A 17,862-nucleotide genomic window follows, 5' to 3' on the forward strand; every position below is an offset into this window, starting at 1 on the left:
AGACTCTAAATTGCCCGTATGTGTGACTGTGAGTGCGAATGGTTGTTTGTTTGTATGTGCTCTGCGATTGGCTGGCAACCAGTTCAGGGTGTACCCTGCCTCCTGCCCGATGACAGCTGGGATAGGCTCCAGCACGCCCGCGACCCTAGTGAGGAGACGCGGCTCAGAAAATGGATGGATGGATGGAAAAAAATTGGGTCTTTTAGCCTGTGTTGAGATTCCAAGTATGAGTAACAAGTAAAATGTGTCCCCGTGTGGCTCCATGTCGCACATGCCAGGAATCTATGTTGTTTTGCTATCGGCCGATATGCTACATATCGGCCGATACCTATCAGCCCGATAAAATCGATGTAAAGTCTACAATTTATATATATATATATATATATATATATATATATATATATATATATATATATATACATACACACACACACACACACACACACACAAAGGAGGAGCCACATCCAATCACTTGGTAGCTGGGTCGGGTACAGCACATAACAAACAAGATAAGCAAAGCCTGCTGATTTGCACTAGTCATGAGTGAGCCTTGTCGCATGCTTGTGCTTCTTGTGAGGCTGGAACATCTTACTGAGACCTTTCGGTTGCTCCCAGTAATCCTCGTCGTCCGTCTTGTCCCAGTATTTCGATAGTTGCACACCTCCCATGCGGGCCCAGATCTCCTCTGACACACCAGTGCCAAGGTAATGGCAGGCCTTCTTGCCGTCATTGTCCCTCTCGTTGACACTCGCTCCATAGCGTTCCACCAGTAGAAGCATGACCTCCGTGTGGCCGTGTATGGCGGCGATGTGAAGAGGCGTGTAGCCCCCGTGGGCTTTTCCGTTGACGTTAACGTATGCCCCTCTCCTCCGGGCGATATCCATCAGCTTGTGGACCATCTCGCCGTTGCCGTCCTTGGCAGCCCAGTGCAGCGCCGTGAAGCCTGATATGAAGTCCTTTTTCTGAGCCAGGCGGGCGTCCTGCAGGAGCATGGCATGGACGTGCCCCCACAGCCCGGCGGCACACTTCACCAGCCACTCGTGATCCAGGGGCTCCAGGGGCACCGAGCACTCGGCTTCATCGGCCTGCTTCGGAGGACTTTTGTTCGGGTCATCTGCCCAAGCGTTTCTCCGGTTTTGCGGGGCTCTGTCGTCATTGCAAGCTGGAAGATGAGGTTGGGATGGAGATTTTGGTTTCTCTTGTGGTGCAGACACTTTGGAAGGAGGCGAAGGGACCGCTATGACGGCAAACACAGCTCCCGATGATCTGCTGCTACCCACTCGATCTCCACAAATGTTCAACACTTTTAGAGTAGTGTCCGAGTTACTTCTTTGCGAATTCACGTGCGACGGGCAGCACGCATTGTTATTATTCTCCACATCCGAATAACCGATCTGAGCAGCTCGCAGTGGATGAGGCGATGCGCAAAAAGTCGAGTTTGAAGTAGACAAAGTGTCGTGCAGCACATCTTTCACAAAGTCCTGATACCGCTTCTTGGCCGCCACGAACTTCACCCCGTCCGTCTGGCGAACCACGGCCACGCTGTTGACCAACTTCTTGAACAGCTCCCTATTGTGTTGCTGTTCCACGGGCGAGGCGCCGTGGATGAGAGCGCCGAAGTGGCCGAGCAGCTCAGCGTTCCTCACTTTGCCTCCCCGCTCCAGTAAAAAAGACAAAACGGACTCTTGGGTCAAAGCCATCGCCATTGTTGTCCGACCGGGACGCGACGAGAAATAAAGCCTTGTGCAGCGGGCAGGGATAATCTCCTCCCAGTTTGTGTGCGCTCATCCGACCTGTCGCTTCCGGTGCGTTCCCTTACCCCCTCCCCTTTTTGAAAACATTATCATTATTATGATTATTGTTATCTTTTAACAAAAGATAACAATAATCATTGTCATCAGGCAGCATGTATGACACAAGAACTGTGAATGTGGATGTGGATCAAAATAGAAAAATAAATAGTAAGCAAAGCAACGCAAATTTATTCACCCAGCGCATTTCATACACAATGTGCTTTACATGATTAAAAGCGTTTAAAAACAAAAGTAAAAAAAACAACAACAAAAAACAGCTTATAAACATTTAAAACAAAGAGAGAAAATAAATCAATAAAAGTACAATTAGAACAGCGTACAGTGCACGAAATATCATTTAAAAGTGGAAATGCTCTAAAAACATGAGATTAAAAGTAGAGTTTTTAACCTGGACTTAAAAACATTCACACTTGGGGCTGACGTCACTTCACTTATTCCATTTAGTAAAAACAATTACAAATAGATCGACTGTAAATAAAGAGGGCATTTTTGTGACTGTATTACATTCATATAGGCTAATGTTCAGTTATTCCGGTTTTCACTGAGGGCTCAAGACAAAAATACACACTGGTGATTAACTGTGATATGAGCTGATAACGCTTCATAGACACTTTGTTAAGTGCTTATGACGTTTTCTAATGTAGGTGTGTAGTATAATTATTACAACTGAATATATACAGTAACTTAAAGATTTTGTAACTTAGGTCCCGAAAACAGCTTTAAATAACATACGAAAATAAATCTTACTGTTGCAAGTAGTTTTGATAAAAAATAGAGTAAAAATATTGGACATGGCTCAATGAGTATATCACAGTGTCCTAATTAGTTTTCATTGTTTGACTGATAAAACATACTGTCTCAAAAAGATTGGATTGAAAAAAAAAAAGGTTTACCAATTTAGTTAGTTCGAATTGTCAAACATCAATCGTACTCTATACTGTCTCAATTTTGTTTTCACTGGTAAAATAAGCTTTACGTATAGTGTCGAGAGACACCATGTCCTGAGGCGATTTGCAATATTATGCTTGTGCCACAGAGAGGCGCTAGGACGCGTGCTTCGTTCACGTTTGCGTAATAAATTGGCGAAATATACTCTAACATTCTCCATCGTCCATTCACCCGAATGCAACAACATCACATACAGTATTTGGGTGGATAAACCTTCCTTTACTATTTTGCACCAAAACTGGATTGGAGTCACAAGGTTTTCATTGAAAGTCCGCTCATTAGGCTCCCGGTGCAGTCAATATGTTCGTGACACGGGTGAACAGGGAGGGCGACGGGTTTACATCGCAGCTCGTTTGCACACGTTAACAGCAACATCCGGAGGCCCTGACTGGGGAAACAGTTAGTTTATGAGATGACTCGCAAGCAAAACAAGCGCCACTGTGCTTGTTTTGTACTGTGCTCGTTCACCATGCAGTGGAAGGAGGGCTGTCATGTTGTCCTCCAGTGCTGATGGGGTGTTGCCTCCAAGTGGCCATATTTAAAAAAGCAGCGGTGATGAGGAGGGAGACACTTGTGACCATGGCGGCCAGCGAGGTGGACGTTTTCGCTGTAAGTAGGACCATCTATCATACGCATCGAGTTGTCTCACACAAGCGTATGCGCGTACGTGTGCGGGCAACATCAACGGATGGAGGTGTTTTGAGAGCGCGTATGCGCAATGACTCGGGGATAAATGCGACTTTTCTCCTGCGGCTGCACATTGAGAATGATGCGCTGTCGTTTCAAAATAGAGAGATATCTTTTTGTTGTTGTTGTTGTGAGCGCACGAGAGTCCCTGCGCGCTGCTCTCTACCTGTGCATGCACACTCGAATGCGTCTCGTTTGAATGAATCACGGGGGCAGCATGCAGCCACGCAGTTAAGAGGATAAATGGCAGCGGAGTCAAGTGACTTGCACTAACATTCAGCAATGCTCTGCGACTTCATAACAAATAAGCCGTTCGAGCATTGATTCCCTATCCTTCATAGCCATCTTAAGATCCGTGTACCAGTATATGCACCTTGTCATCACAAGACAATTCAGCGCATAGCAGAACAACCAGGGAGCTGTCCTTTTCGAGTGCCAATTTTGGCCTACTAGCGTGCAATTAAAAATGGACTACTGTGGAGCAGAAGTAACGCTACTTGTGTCATGCACTTGTAACCTCCTTGACCCTAGTAGCACCAAAATGTCCACTAGTAGTTTTTCCTCAGTAGTAACATGTACAGTATCTCATACTAGTATGTCCTAACAGTGTGCAGAAATGTCAGCGCACTAGTAGAACAATTAGGGTGCACTAGTAGAACAACTGTGTCTTACAAGTAAAACGTTTTTTCATCACATTAGTTGGACAACTTTGGCATACTAGTAGGACATGTTACTAATGAGGCAAAACTGTGCACTAGTTGATATCTGTGCACTACTAGTGCTACAAGTGAAGTGCTAGATGCTAACTTATAGAATTTTATATTGTCACTAGTAGTAGTGTTTAGTGTCTTATTTGTTTTTAACGTTGTTACTGTTTTTAAATTATCTTCGGTTTTGTTTTATGCTACATTTTTATATGTACAGCACTTTGTTTCAGCTGTGTTTTTGTTTTTTTTTGCTCCTTAGATGCTCGATAAATTAATTTGAGTTAAGACAAAGAGCGTACTAATACATGGACCTTAAGCTGCATATCAAGGATATCAGATAAATGCTCGAACAGCTTTCCATATGGGACAGCATGCAGCAACGCGGTAAGGAGGATAAGTGGCAGCCGAATCAAGTGACTTGCTTTAACATTCTTCAATGCTCAGAGACTTAATAACAAATATGAGATTTTAGAGGATGCTTTGCAAATGTGACATCCTCAACGGTGAGGACTGAGTGGCTTATGGGTACCACCAGGCTAGCAGCTTGGATAGCCTCCCATCTTGTGAAACAACATCTAGATAAAGAGCTCTTTGTATGTGTGTGTCAAACAGGCAGAGAATGAATGTTGTATTGAACACATCCCGGTCCTCATGCTGAGGCTCTTGCAAAATGCCAATTTCTCATCAGTATGGACCAGCACATCTAACTAGATGGCACTATGCATACAAATGCTGCAGGTCGACAGATAGGCAATCAATAAACATACCATCCGTAAATCATTTTGTCACAAGTGGCCAATTTACTGGTACATTTGTTACAGTGAGTCATGTAACAATAAAACCACGCAGAATGTTGTACTTTAGGAAATTTGACAGACTAACAAAGCTGTTGTCAAAGATGGCAGCATGAACCATCTTTGTATGTTAACACTACATCTAATAAATCACACCATCTACTGTAATGACATCCAAAGGAGACATTAGGGATGGCACAAGGGCCTTTACACTGCATTTTTTATAAAGTGCTTTCATTATTTTAGCCCCCCCCCCCCTAAATCTAACCTGTTTGTTAAATGTATATAAACTTCCTTCTCTGTCTGCTAGTTAGTTTTTTAGCATAGCAACACTAAGCCTATTAATGTTAGAAAGTAAAATAATTTCTAGTGCTATACATGTACTCATTTTCGTGTGTTTTTTCTGTATACCAGTTTTACCAGTACTGCCTCAAAAATACTTTGCTCTCCAAGTGCCACCATTAAGACCAACATTAAAATACAGTAGCATATAGGCCAAAGTGTTTCTTTTATTCCTAAAAAGTGCATTTAATATTATTGTAAGCCACTTTAACTTTATGCACATTTTAAACATGAAGATTGTGTTTAAATATAGGAGAATTAAAACTGTACTGTGATTCAGTTAAAATACAGTGGTGCCTTGAGATAACCCTAACCTTTCATTACGTAGGCACGCTTGTAACTCCAAACACGTGTATCTCAAATAAGATTTCACCTAAAAAAACCAACAAGTTTTATAATGTGTTTTTTAATACATGGTAAATGGATTGCACTTATATAGTGCTTTAACTTTTAAAATACACATGTAATTCACTTTGTTTGATGTTTAGTTTGACAGTAAACTTTAACTGGGAGTGGCATTAAACAACTTGAAGCCTTTTTTTTTATACATATAGTTTTGTTCACTATGCAAAACTGCTGCTTGTTTTGAAGTTAGCTGAGGCGAGTCAATTGACACCATAAAGCAGTCATATCCAAAATCTTTGCTCGCAAGTCAAAGCAAAAAAATCAGCCGAATTACGGCTTGTATCTGGAAAAACTTGTCCGTCTAGTCACTCGTATTTGTGAATGAAGACAAACTGCTGATAAAAATTTTACCTAAATAAAGGTTTAAATACAAACAGTTATTAAAGATTAAATGCAAACGTATGAAATTGGAGTCAAAGTTAATTACAAATGAACTGTACTTAGGGAGTTATTGTAGTTTGCGTTCCACTGGTGATAGTCGTGGCATACTTTAGAATCACGGCTGTGTTCCATCACTTCAGAATGAAGACAAACGAACCTTGGAGCTTGGGGGCCACATAGGCTTTGACAGTCTTCCAGATCAGTTGGTCAGCAAATCAGTCACACAGGGCTTCAGCTTCAACATTCTCTGCATAGGCAAGTCAAAACCCAGTGTTTTCAATATTGCACATTCATTTTAAAATAAAAATGTCAACTCACTCTTCCTTTCCCCCTCATGTCTGTTCACCACTTGTCTTTTATTTGTGTACTTCTCCTGTAGGGGAGACAGGGATTGGTAAATCCACTTTAATGAACACACTTTTCAATACAAGGTTCGAAAATGAAGAAGCCAGCCACTATGAGAAAGACGTGCTTCTACGACCACATACGTATGACCTGCAGGAGAGCAACGTCAACCTCAAGCTGACCATTGTGCACACTGTCGGCTTTGGGGACCAGATCAACAAAGAAGAAAGGTGACGGTTGAACGGTATAGAAAATGTACAATCACGTGAAAGGAACTTAAACTCTTGTCACTCTTTGAATGTATTGACCTAGATAATTTCTTTTATCACATTAACTCACCCGCGACCCTAGTGAGGATAAGCAGTACAGAAAATGAATGGATGCACTTTAACTCAAACAAAAAAACAAAAACAAAAACATTGGAGTGACTGCTTGTACAAAGATCTCAATAGATTCTTAAAGTAGTGATTGACAGTGATTTTACAAAGATAAAAACACAATGTTTCCTTATGTAATGAGTAAAAATAATATGTGCTTTCTTTTTTCCTGTACAGTCATAAACCCATTGTAGAGTATATTGACAGTCAGTTTGAAACGTACCTTGAAGAGGAGCTAAAAATAAAACGTTCCCTGTGCAATTTCCATGACACGAGGATCCACATCTGCCTATATTTCATCGCTCCCAATGGCCACTCTCTCAAGTCTCTGGATCTCGTCACTATGAAGAAGCTCGACAGCAAGGTGACCGCTAAATGGTGGGTGTTTTATTTCCAGTTAGTACAATGATTCAGGTTTGTTGTTTGCTTGCAGGTGAACGTCATCCCTGTCATTGCAAAGGCAGACACTGTATCCAAGAGTGAACTGGACAAGTTAAAGATCAAGATCATGAGCGAGCTGGTCAGCAATGGCGTGCAGATATACCAGTTTCCGACAGAGGATGAGGCTGTGGCCGAGATCAACTCTTCCATGAATGTGAGTGTCTCCCACGCACTTACTCACTCATGTACGCACGCACTCATAAAAGCAACACACACACACACACACACACTCACACAAAATACGTGTAGGATGCAGCACACGAAGACCGGGAGACAGATTGCTCATCTTTTATTAGACAACTGTCAATAATTCTGGGATTCACATGGAGATTCTACAGGATGGAGTCAAACAATGGCAATGCTTACACTAATTTCTTATTTAAAAAACTTTACAATTCTAAACATCAAATGAAGTCACCACTGATTGAGTGTTTTAGTTTTGCGCTCCATTTCAATGCTGAGAAGAGCCAGGAGATGGCAGAGGTTCCTTTAAAAGAGGCATTCCCACTGCTTGGGGGTACATGAGAGTGTTTTATTTTAATTTCAATTTGAATGGTTGCAGTCATAGTATTATCAAATGAGCCTATTCATTTATCACCAAAGCACAATGACTCAGAATGTGGCAACAGTAGTTTTCATTTTCTTTTATAGACTCACCTGCCATTTGCTGTGGTCAGCAGTGTGGAAGATGTCAAAGTAGGCAATAAAATGGTCAAAGCAAGACTGTACCCTTGGGGATCAGTACAGGGTGAGTCCAACTCACGCATCTTAAAGGTCAGATGACAAAAATGTTATGGGGTCAGTTAAAATTCACATTTGCATTGTTTATATGTTATGTAATACAACCCCAATTCCAATGAAGTTGGGACATTGTGTTAAACAAATAAAAACAAAATACAATGATTTGTAAATCATGTTGAACCTATATTTAATTGAATACACTACAAAGACAAGATATTTAATGTTCGAACTGATAAACCTGATTGTTTTTAGCAAATAATCATTAACTTAGAATTGTATGTCTGCAACACATTCCAAAGAAGCTGGGATAGGTGGCAAAAAAGACTGAGACAGTGGAGGAATGCTCATCAAACACCTGTTTGGAACATCCCACAGGTGAAAAGGCTATTTGGGAACAGGTGGGTGCCATGATTGGGTATAAAAGGAGCTTCCCTGATTTGGTCAGTCATTCGCAAGCAAAGATGGGGCGAGGGTCACCTCTTTGTGAGCAAGTGCATGAGAAAATAGTCAAACAGTTTAAGGACAATGTTCCTCAACGTACAATTGCAAGGAATTTAGGGATTTCACACTCTACGGTCCATAATAACATCAAAAGGTTCAGAGAATCTGGAGAAATCACTGCATGTAAGCGGCAAGGCCGAAAACCAACATTGAATGCCCGTGACCTTTGATACCACAGGCGGCACTGTGTCAAAAACCGACATCAATGTGTAAAGGATATCACCACATGGGCTCAGGAACACTTCAGAAAACCAATGTCAGTAAATACAGTCGGCGCTACATCCGTAAGTACAACTTGAAACTCTACTATGCAAAGCAAAAGCCATTTATGAACAACAGCCAGAAATGCCGCCGGCTTCTCTGGGCCCGAGCTCATCTAAGATGGACTGATGCACAGTGGAAAAGTGTTCTGTGGCCCGACAAGTCCACATTTCAAATTGTTTTTGGAAATTGTGGAAGTCGTGTCCACCGGGCCAAAGAGGAAAGGAACCCTCTGGACTGCTATGGACACAAAGTTCAAAAGCCAGCATCTGTGATGGTATGGGGCTCTGTTAGTGCCAATGGGATGGGTAGCTTACACATTTGTGAAGGCACCATTAATGCTGAAAGGTACATACAAGTTTTGGAGAAACATATGCTGCCATCCAAGCAACGTCTTTTTCATGAACGCCCCTGCTTATTTCAGCAAGACAATGCCAAACCACATTCTGCACGTGTTACAACAGCGGGGCTTTGTAGTAAAAGAGTGCGGGTACTAGACTAGCCTGCCTGCAGTCCAGACCTGTCTCGCATTGAAAATGTGTGGCGCATTATGAAGCGTAAAATACGACAACAGAGACCCCGGACTGTTGAACAGTTGAAGCTGTACATCAAGCAAGAATGGGAATGACTTCCACCGACAAAGCTTCAACAATTAGTGTCCTCAGTTCCCAAACATTTATTGAATGTTGTTAAAAGAAAAGGTGATGCAACAGAGTGGTAAACATGACCCTGTCCCAGGTTTTTTGGAATGTTTTGCAGCCATAAAATTATTAGTTAATGATTATTTGCTAAAAACAATAAAATTTATCAGTTTGACATTAAATATCTTGTCTTTGTAGTGTATTCAATTAAATATTGGTTGAAGATGATTTGCAAATCATTGTATTCTGTTTTTATTTATGTTTAACACAACGTCCCAACTTCAGTGGAATTGGGGTTGTACATGCACGTCACTTCCAGCAAGTTGTTAACTATAGTTTAGCTAAACATTAGGTTTTTATTATGCATCTTGACCAGATATTAAAAAGTCAATCAAGATTCGGAATAATTTTATACCCTAACCCTTTTTGTCCCCTAGTGGAGAATGAAAGCCATTGTGATTTTGTGAAGCTGAGGGAGATGCTGCTGCGTGTGAACATGGAGGATCTTCGTGAGCAAACGCACACACGCCACTATGAGCTTTACCGCCGCTGCAAGCTGGAGGAGATGGGCTTCAAGGATGCAGACCCCAACAGCAAATCATTCAGGTGATATAAGGCCTAAATGTTGCCACATGGAAACTATTGTACATTGTTTCTCTCTATATATGTATTTTTAAGGAGTGGCACTTAATGATACTGACATTTGTAATCTCTGCAAAGGAGATTGTATCTACTGTAGATTGTCATGGGCTTGTATTTGTGCAACTTTGTAGTGCTGTTCTATACTTTGTGTCCACTTTAGTTATTTCTTTTTATTTGAAAAAGAAAGAAAATTGATCTGTTGTTCTTAACAGGAAAACAAAACACTAATGTAAATACCTTTCATTGACCCACAACAACAACAACCTGGATTAAAAAAAAAAAAGTTTTATTTTGTTGAAATGTTTTTTTTTTTTTTTTTTTTTTTTTTTTTTACAAGCCGTCGTTTTGTGCTGTGAGCTGAAATTTGAGTTACGAGCGATCTTCAGATTAGAGGCTGACATTTTTGGGGATTTCCACCGGGTCCCTTGGGATAGGAGTGGATTTCACCATCAATCATGGTATTTGGCAGGAAGGTAAGGTCATCGGGAGCACAAACCAGGATGAGGAATGGAAAGGAGTGCTAACACGGGATTGAAACCATGATGTAGTTATCCATCCATCCATTTTCTGAACCACTGGTGCTGACTTCGGATGAGAGTACACCCTGAACTAGGTCACCAGCCAATCGGAGGGCACAGAGACAGGCAACCATTCACACTCACATTCACACGTACTGATTTAGAGTCTTCAATCATCCTACCATGCATGTTTTTGGAATGCGGGAAGAAACCGGAGTACCCAGAGAAAACCTACACAGGGAGGCTGGATTTGAACCCGGGTCCTAAGAACTGTGAGGCAGATGTGCTAACCACTGTGCTGCCTCATGCAGTTATATTTTATTTTATTTTTAATCCAATTGATATTTGAACATTTCCTTTCAGCATTGAGGTAAACATTGGTAAACTAAGGGACTAACACGGCTTTTGTTAATAAACCTTTGTTTTGTTTCTTGATCATTTCGGTATTTCAATGTATTTATTACGGTAACTAAGGCAGACATGTACTGCATATTTAAGGAGGAAAACTGGAACAGGATTAACTGGGAGTAAAAAAAAAAAAAGCAGGCGGTGTATGGGAGTGGGATTCTGGAAAATTTTGGCTCAGGATTGGGATCAATCTCTGTGGGAGTGGGAATTTATTATTTATTAATTTATTTCAAAAAACAGGATTGGGCGGGATTTTTTTTTAAACACTCGGAATTGTGAGGGAGTGGGAGCTAGTGGAATTTTTTTAGACACTCACTTGGGATTGGGAGGGAGTGGGATCAACCTCTGTGGGAGTGGGAGGCAGCGGGAGTCAACATCCACTCCCGTGTCAGCCTTCAATTCCAATGGGGACTATGGATTTGAAATACAAGTAAATTGAGTTACATGCTTAATCGCGAAACAAATTAAACTCATAAAGCAAGGTACCAATGCTAGTCACTGATGAGCTGGAGCCTATCCAGTCTTACTTGGACACCCTGGACTGGCCTCCAGTTAATCGCAGGGCACATATACTGTGAACAAACAACCATTCACGCTCATATTCGTAACTTTGGTCAATTTAGAGTCTGCAGTTAACCTAACATGCATGTTTTTGAAATGTGGGAGGAAACCAAAATACTCTGAAAAAAAGCCACACAAGCAAAGGGACAACATGCAAATTCCAAACAGGAATCCCAAACTCCGCGCCTCAAAACTGTGAGACAGCTGTGCTAACCACTATTCCATTGTGCCACCACAGTGATGAGATTGTTTAGAAATGATCATAATGATAAAACATGAAGAAGTCATCAGTGGAATTATTGTTGCCATCTCAAGGTTCTTATCACTAATAGTCTGTGAATTAGATTTGTAACACAAATTGAAAACAAGTATTATGTAAAATTGAATAAAACTGCATCTACCCTGATCTGCAGCTTGCAGGAGACATATGAAGCGAAGAGGAAGGAGTTCCTTAGAGAACTGCAACAGCAGGAGGAAGGAATGAGGCAGATGTTTGTCAACAAAGTAAAGGAGACTGAAGCAGAGCTGAAAGAAAAGGAAAAAGAGGTGATGCTTTGCATAAATAACACATCAAGGAAAATATGTCCAATTTTTATTTTGTACTCCGTCTTTAGCTCCATGAGAGGTTCGAGCAGCTCAAACGGCTGCACCAGGAAGAAAAGAAGAACCTAGAGGAGAAACGACGGGAACTGGAGGAAGAGATGAATGCTTTCAATAGGAGGAGGGTTGCCACAGAGACACTGATGGGCCAGCCTCTCCAAGGTGCCTCTCATCCTCTCAAGAAGGACAAGGACAAGAAGAAGTAAGTACCCATTTCTTTAATTTTGGGTGAATCTGATGACATTTGATTTGTAAAAAAAAATGTGGCAAAAAACTTCTTAAATAGAACACTCAAGTAGTATAATTTGGAATTTGACCCACATTCTTCGGAAAAAATGGCCACGAAAGTGAGAGAAAATTATCCAGTTTCACTTAATTGTTAGAAGAAGAATCACCTTTATTGTCATTACCATGCATGCACAAGAAATTTGTTCGCTGCATTTTACCCATCAGAGTGAACACACACACTTGTTAGTGTAACACACGGGAGCAGGGGGCAGCTGAAACGCCCAGGGAGCAGTTTGGGTTATCAGTGTCTTGCTGAAGGACACCACAGCCATGAGTCCAGGGGATGGTCTGGTCAGGGTCTTGAACCTAGGTCCCCCATGGTGGCAGGCAATGACCTGAACCATTGGGCCACAGCTGCCCTGTTCTAAAAAAAATATCTGTTTACAACAACATCTTTGTTCATCTATCTATGCCAGCGACAGGCAGAAAAAGTAAATGCTCTTGCACTAGATGGCAGGTACAATTAACCTGTGTAGTCACCTGATGCCGATTGATTTTTGACACTTGAGTCATGTCATGGCTTCCTGCGAATATATCAGCTTTGTGTTCAAGTAACCAGGCCCAGCTTTCACACTAAATAAATGTGTAAAGTGAGACAAGATTATTCCTTCACGATACATTTTTTGGACATTTTTTGTTTGGTGGCGTGCCGTGAGATATCTCTAATGTAAAAGAGTTGCCTTGGCTGGATAAAGGTTGGAAAACAATGTAGGCGACTCATATTCAGAAGAGTAAGATTCAAGGTTCAACATTGTCCTTGTATTATGCCTTTGACATGAAAAATAGGACTGTTTTTTTATAGATTAATAGTGGTTAACCAGGTTAAAATGTTTCTTAAAAGTGATTTAATAGAATATATAAATATACTATAAATCAAAAAGAAATTATTGAATATTTTATAATGATGACAGCTTAAGCACCACGAACAAATTATTTCTATAGGCATTATTTCCTATAGTAAAAAATGATTGCTAAATCTGAACAAATCAGAATCAGAATCAGAATCATCTTTATTTGCCAAGTATGTCCAAAACACACAAGGAATTTGTGGAATTGGAGGTGAACCAGCATCCAGGAACAGATTGTGCTTTACCTTATAGGTTCCAGTGCACATGTTTGGTTAGCCAAGCAAGGGTATGTGATTAAAGGCTATCATGCAAGCGTGGACAGTAGCCTGTTCTCCGCGGTAGCCTACGTAGATGGGACGTGATTAATAAGGTAGTGACATCCTCCCAGGAGCCATGTATTGCTCATATCCTGATCCAGGGACAGATTGAGAGTGACACTATGTGCCCAAACACAGTAGGATGTATCACAGTTTGACAGCCTGATGCTTCTGTCTCTGCGGGCTGACCTGCCAGATGGTATCAGGCAGGGGCAATTGTGTTTACGTACGACTGGTCTCACTGCTGACACGGATGACCTCACAGTACCAAATTATTTTGCACAGGAGGACACACCATATGTCAAGAGGAGTTATGTGCAGAAAATATACACACCTGATATTCAGGATTAAAAAAGGGAAATGTAGGAGGATGTAAGGGAATTAAAGCCAGCACTTTGACCATGTTACAGACCTGGTTTCAGGCTATCACAAGACCTGAAGGACAGATTAAACTGACCCATCCCTTGCCACGTCATCCTTTTGTGTTTTTAATCCTATGTTTGTTCACCTCCCGCCATATTTTGTTGTTGTATGTCTTGTCCCTTTTCAGTTGATTTATGGAACAATCATCCAGGGAAACCATGAATGTGTCTGCCGTCAGCATGGGTCAAAGAGCCTGTGGTGCTGTATGACCCTGAATATGAATGCACCCGCTGTAATCCACTGTGTACTTACCGATGATAACGCTAGCTTTGCTCACTGTATTGATGCTGACTCTGTGAGACACATAAAAACAAATCAATGGACTGTTTTCAATACTTGTAGCTGATGTTTTTTTATGTCCTTGCCTTGAATGTGGGTTCAAATTTTCTGTCAAAAAATAATCAGTGTGCTGATCACAATTAACTGATTTTTGTAAATTAATATCAGTATATTTCACATATTCATTTTATTATATCATTTTATGGTCTCATAATTCACGAGTCGAACAGTATATCATAGTGTTCATAATAAAATTAGGATTTTGTTTTTTTATAATGTACATTAAATTAGACACTCCCTCCCTGGTCACACCATTAGGTACACTTGTACAATTGAATGAGATCTTATACAATATTTATATGAAAGTGTCTGCCTTTACATAGATATGAAAAGTATACACACCCCTGTTTAAATGCCAAGTTTTAATGATATCAAAAAATTGGACGAATATAAATAATTTCAAAGCTTTTTCCACCTTTAATGTGACCTATAATCTGTGCAACACAATTGGGGGGAAAAAAAGAGATCGGGGAAGTCAAATAAACAACTGAGATAATGTGGTTGCACCTCTTGTAATGGGTGTGACTGTGTTGAGCATTAACCAATCACATTCAAACTTTAATAGGAGTCAGCACACACCTTTTAAAGTGACTATGATTAACCCCAAATAAGTTTCATCTGTTCTAATAGACTTTTCTTCACATGTTTTGCTTTCTAGCAGAAGCCTGAAGGTTTTGTGCTAACACTGAACTGTTCATAATTCCCTCCAGCTTGACTAACCCTACAGTTTCAACTGAAGAAAAACAGCTTCAAAGCATGATGCTGCCACTGGTGGTGGTAACACTGCAGGTATGGTGTTGTGTTGGTGCTAAGCAGTCTTGTCTTTGCGCTAAATTTACCGTTTGGAATTATGGCTACAAAGTTCTACCTTGGTTTCATTGGATGATGTCACATTTTTCCACATGCGTTTGGGAGATTTCAAGTGTGTTTTTCTGTAATTTTTAAACCAAGGTTGAACTACATTATTTGGCCGTACTGTAATTCCAAAAGATATGTTTGGCGGCGGCAGGGTGGACGACTGGTTAGCGCGTCTGCCTCACAGTTCTGAGGACATGGGTTCAATCCCCGGCCTCGCCTGTGTGTAGTTTGCATGTTCTCCCTGTGCCCGCGTGGGTTTTCTGCGGGCACTCCGGTTTCCTCCCACATCCCAAAAACATGAGTGGTAGGTTAATTGATGACTCTAAATTGCCCATAGATGTGAATGTGAGTGCAGATGGTTGTTTGTTCGTATGTGCCCTGCGATTGGCTAACAACCAGTTCAGGGTGTACCCCGCCTCTCAACAGAAGATAGCTGGGATAGGCTCCAACACGCCCGCGACCTTAGTGAGGAGAAGCGGTGAAGAAAATGGATGGATGGATGGATGTTTGGTGCAAACACAACACTGCTTACCACCAAAAGAACACAATGCCTAGAATGAAGCAAGGTTGTGGCAGCGTCATGCTTTGGGGCTTTTTTTCTTCAGCTAGAACTGGGGCCTTAGTCTCGAGGTTTTCAATTTCTTTTCAATTTAATTATACAGGTTAAAGGTAACAATAATGGTGAAATAAGTTTTGAAATTATTTCTCTTGGTCTCATTTTTTATGTCACCAAAACCTAGCATTTGAACAGTGGTGTTTGGACTTTTTATATCCACTGTAGGTACAAAAATACTGTCAGAAATAATCATTTATTAATCAAACAATAAAAAAGTTAATCAAAATGTTAGAAATGGCTCTCAGTATGGTGGAGTTCAGTTATACACTACTGCAAACCGCAAAAAAAGCAAATTCCTAATACTGTCCTTCTCTGACAGTGTCAATCAAATGAAATATTTCAAAAGGCAGAATTTATGCATTATTGGATCTCATTAGAATGTGTAAGAGTTCCCAATGCAGTCTCCAGTAAGTGTGTCTCATAACAAAGGCTTCTTACTGCACCTAATATTTTCATTACAGAATGTGACTACAGCATTTTAGGTTATTACAGGTGTGCCTCTGAAGAAAAAAAAAAAGCTAAAGTACATATTTCGTTTCACTAACAACTAACAAATAACTTGGACTGTGTATAATATAATGTTAATGTTTTGTCTTTTCTTCTCATAGCTTCTTTAGTCTTCCCTCTGCGTGCTCCTTAACATCATCCAGGAATTTGAATTAGTGGACTTTCTACTAACTACGCCAGACAGTGATAGACGGACAAGCAAGTGTATTATTTTTCACACTTGAATGAGCACTTTTATGGAAATGCACTTCAAACGCTGGGAATTAATTGCCAAGTCTTCTTTTCCCCCTTTGCTATGTAGTAGCATGGATTGTGCATGACATATAACCATCTTCCCAAGAATGAAACTTCCTTCAATGGAAAAAGTCATAGTTTTGAATGTGCTCCTCCTTAATTTACCATGTACTTTTGACTGATTACACTGTGAAATAATACATAATTCTATACCATAAAGTGACATGGCATTGTTGGTAAAGGTCATACTAAATAATTATTTTTTTTCTTCATTTAAATTATGTATTAATCAGAGACTATAATAGACTTTCATTAGCATAATCAGCACCTTGTCGTACTAACAGTTAATACTTATAACTGGAAATGTGTATGTTTCACTGACATGAACCAATGTGATTCAGTAAAACAGCTCTGCCATCAATTCTGCAATAAAATATGACTATTGAACTCCTGCTATTTGGCCTAATTTACATACATAAGAACAGGTAAACATTAGGAATATTTTTCAACCATGACCTGACAATTTGGAAACCCATTTCTAGCTGTAAAAACAATAAATAATTTTTTTTTTTTTTTTTACATTTTTACTTGCCTGTTTCCACCAGTAAAAAAACTCAAAAACCCTCATTAATAGTGTAGCCCGTTTCTGCCAGTGACGAAAAAAATATATATATATTATTATGGTTTTTGTTTTTTTAGTGGCAGAAGCCTGTTTCCGTCAGTGATTATTATTTATATTTTTTTACTGGCGGAAGCCTGCTTCTGTCATTAAACATTGTTTTTATTTTACTAGCAGTATCTTGAGGCATTAGTAAGTTTAGTAAGTACAAATATTATTAAATCTAAGCAAAAAAATTTTTTTTATAAAAAGACAGGGTGTATTGAGCAGTTTTATTGGGTTACATCTAATGACACGGCCATTGAATGTGTATTTTACGGTGCTCGTGTAGCATCAAAATTGGTAATAGTGTCAGAACGGTAATTTGCACTTACACACATGATCTTTAAATGTATGATCAAATGTTTGCTCTATGTTGACCAATTTATGTAATAAATACTAACTTTATTGAAAATTCACCTTGTTTGGTCTGTAATTTCAAATCAAAACAGAATGTGTCCTCAAGAAAATAGCTGTTACAGATTTAGCCTAATTCCAGACTGTTCATAGAAGGTTCCTACGAGGAATCCATGTTGAAAAGGTCAACGTTGAAAAAGAGGTGAGATTTCTTAGCCAGATTGTCAGTTTGCTGCACTGAAGTGTTTTTCAGAGATGTTAAATAGAGGTTATTCATATGATACCGTTGTATTATTATAATAA

At 40.1% G+C, this 17,862-nt stretch overlaps 2 protein-coding genes across 4 annotated transcripts; one reads left to right on the forward strand and one right to left on the reverse strand.

Annotated features, from left to right (window-relative positions):
- Nucleotides 1-440: 440 nt before the first annotated feature.
- On the reverse strand, nucleotides 441-1,737 carry sowahab (sosondowah ankyrin repeat domain family member Ab). Its single transcript, XM_061686344.1, has one exon. It carries the CDS (start codon nucleotides 1,704-1,706, stop codon nucleotides 534-536), a length of 1,173 nt encoding a protein of 390 aa, XP_061542328.1. The 5' UTR covers nucleotides 1,707-1,737; the 3' UTR covers nucleotides 441-533.
- Nucleotides 1,738-2,949: 1,212 nt separating this feature from the next.
- On the forward strand, nucleotides 2,950-17,578 carry LOC133407846 (septin-8-A-like). Of its 3 annotated transcripts, none has more exons than XM_061686129.1 (10): nucleotides 2,950-3,371; nucleotides 6,219-6,333; nucleotides 6,458-6,653; nucleotides 6,978-7,164; nucleotides 7,234-7,395; nucleotides 7,893-7,989; nucleotides 9,823-9,991; nucleotides 11,928-12,060; nucleotides 12,129-12,316; nucleotides 16,412-17,578. In XM_061686129.1, exons 1-10 carry the CDS (start codon nucleotides 3,273-3,275, stop codon nucleotides 16,464-16,466), a joined length of 1,401 nt encoding a protein of 466 aa, XP_061542113.1. In that variant the 5' UTR covers nucleotides 2,950-3,272; the 3' UTR covers nucleotides 16,467-17,578. The 3 variants fall into 3 exon arrangements, with proteins under 3 accessions (XP_061542113.1, XP_061542116.1, XP_061542115.1); XM_061686132.1 differs by having other exon boundaries at nucleotides 7,077-7,164; XM_061686131.1 differs by lacking the exon at nucleotides 16,412-17,578 and adding an exon at nucleotides 14,118-16,362.
- Nucleotides 17,579-17,862: the final 284 nt, after the last annotated feature.

This window comes from Phycodurus eques, chromosome 9 (genome assembly GCF_024500275.1).
Source record: "Phycodurus eques isolate BA_2022a chromosome 9, UOR_Pequ_1.1, whole genome shotgun sequence".
Classification (NCBI taxonomy): domain Eukaryota; kingdom Metazoa; phylum Chordata; class Actinopteri; order Syngnathiformes; family Syngnathidae; genus Phycodurus; species Phycodurus eques.

Bases quoted from the DNA above. Each gene is read 5' to 3' on its own strand.
- sowahab (XM_061686344.1), bottom strand. From the start codon at position 1,706: ATGGCGATGGCTTTGACCCAAGAGTCCGTTTTGTCTTTTTTACTGGAG.
- LOC133407846 (XM_061686129.1), top strand. From the start codon at position 3,273: ATGGGGTGTTGCCTCCAAGTGGCCATATTTAAAAAAGCAGCGGTGATG. The intron at 3,372-6,218 runs GTAAGTAGGACC...CCATCACTTCAG, and splicing joins GCGAGGTGGACGTTTTCGCT to AATGAAGACAAACGAACCTT. The intron at 9,992-11,927 runs GTGATATAAGGC...CCTGATCTGCAG, and splicing joins CCCAACAGCAAATCATTCAG to CTTGCAGGAGACATATGAAG.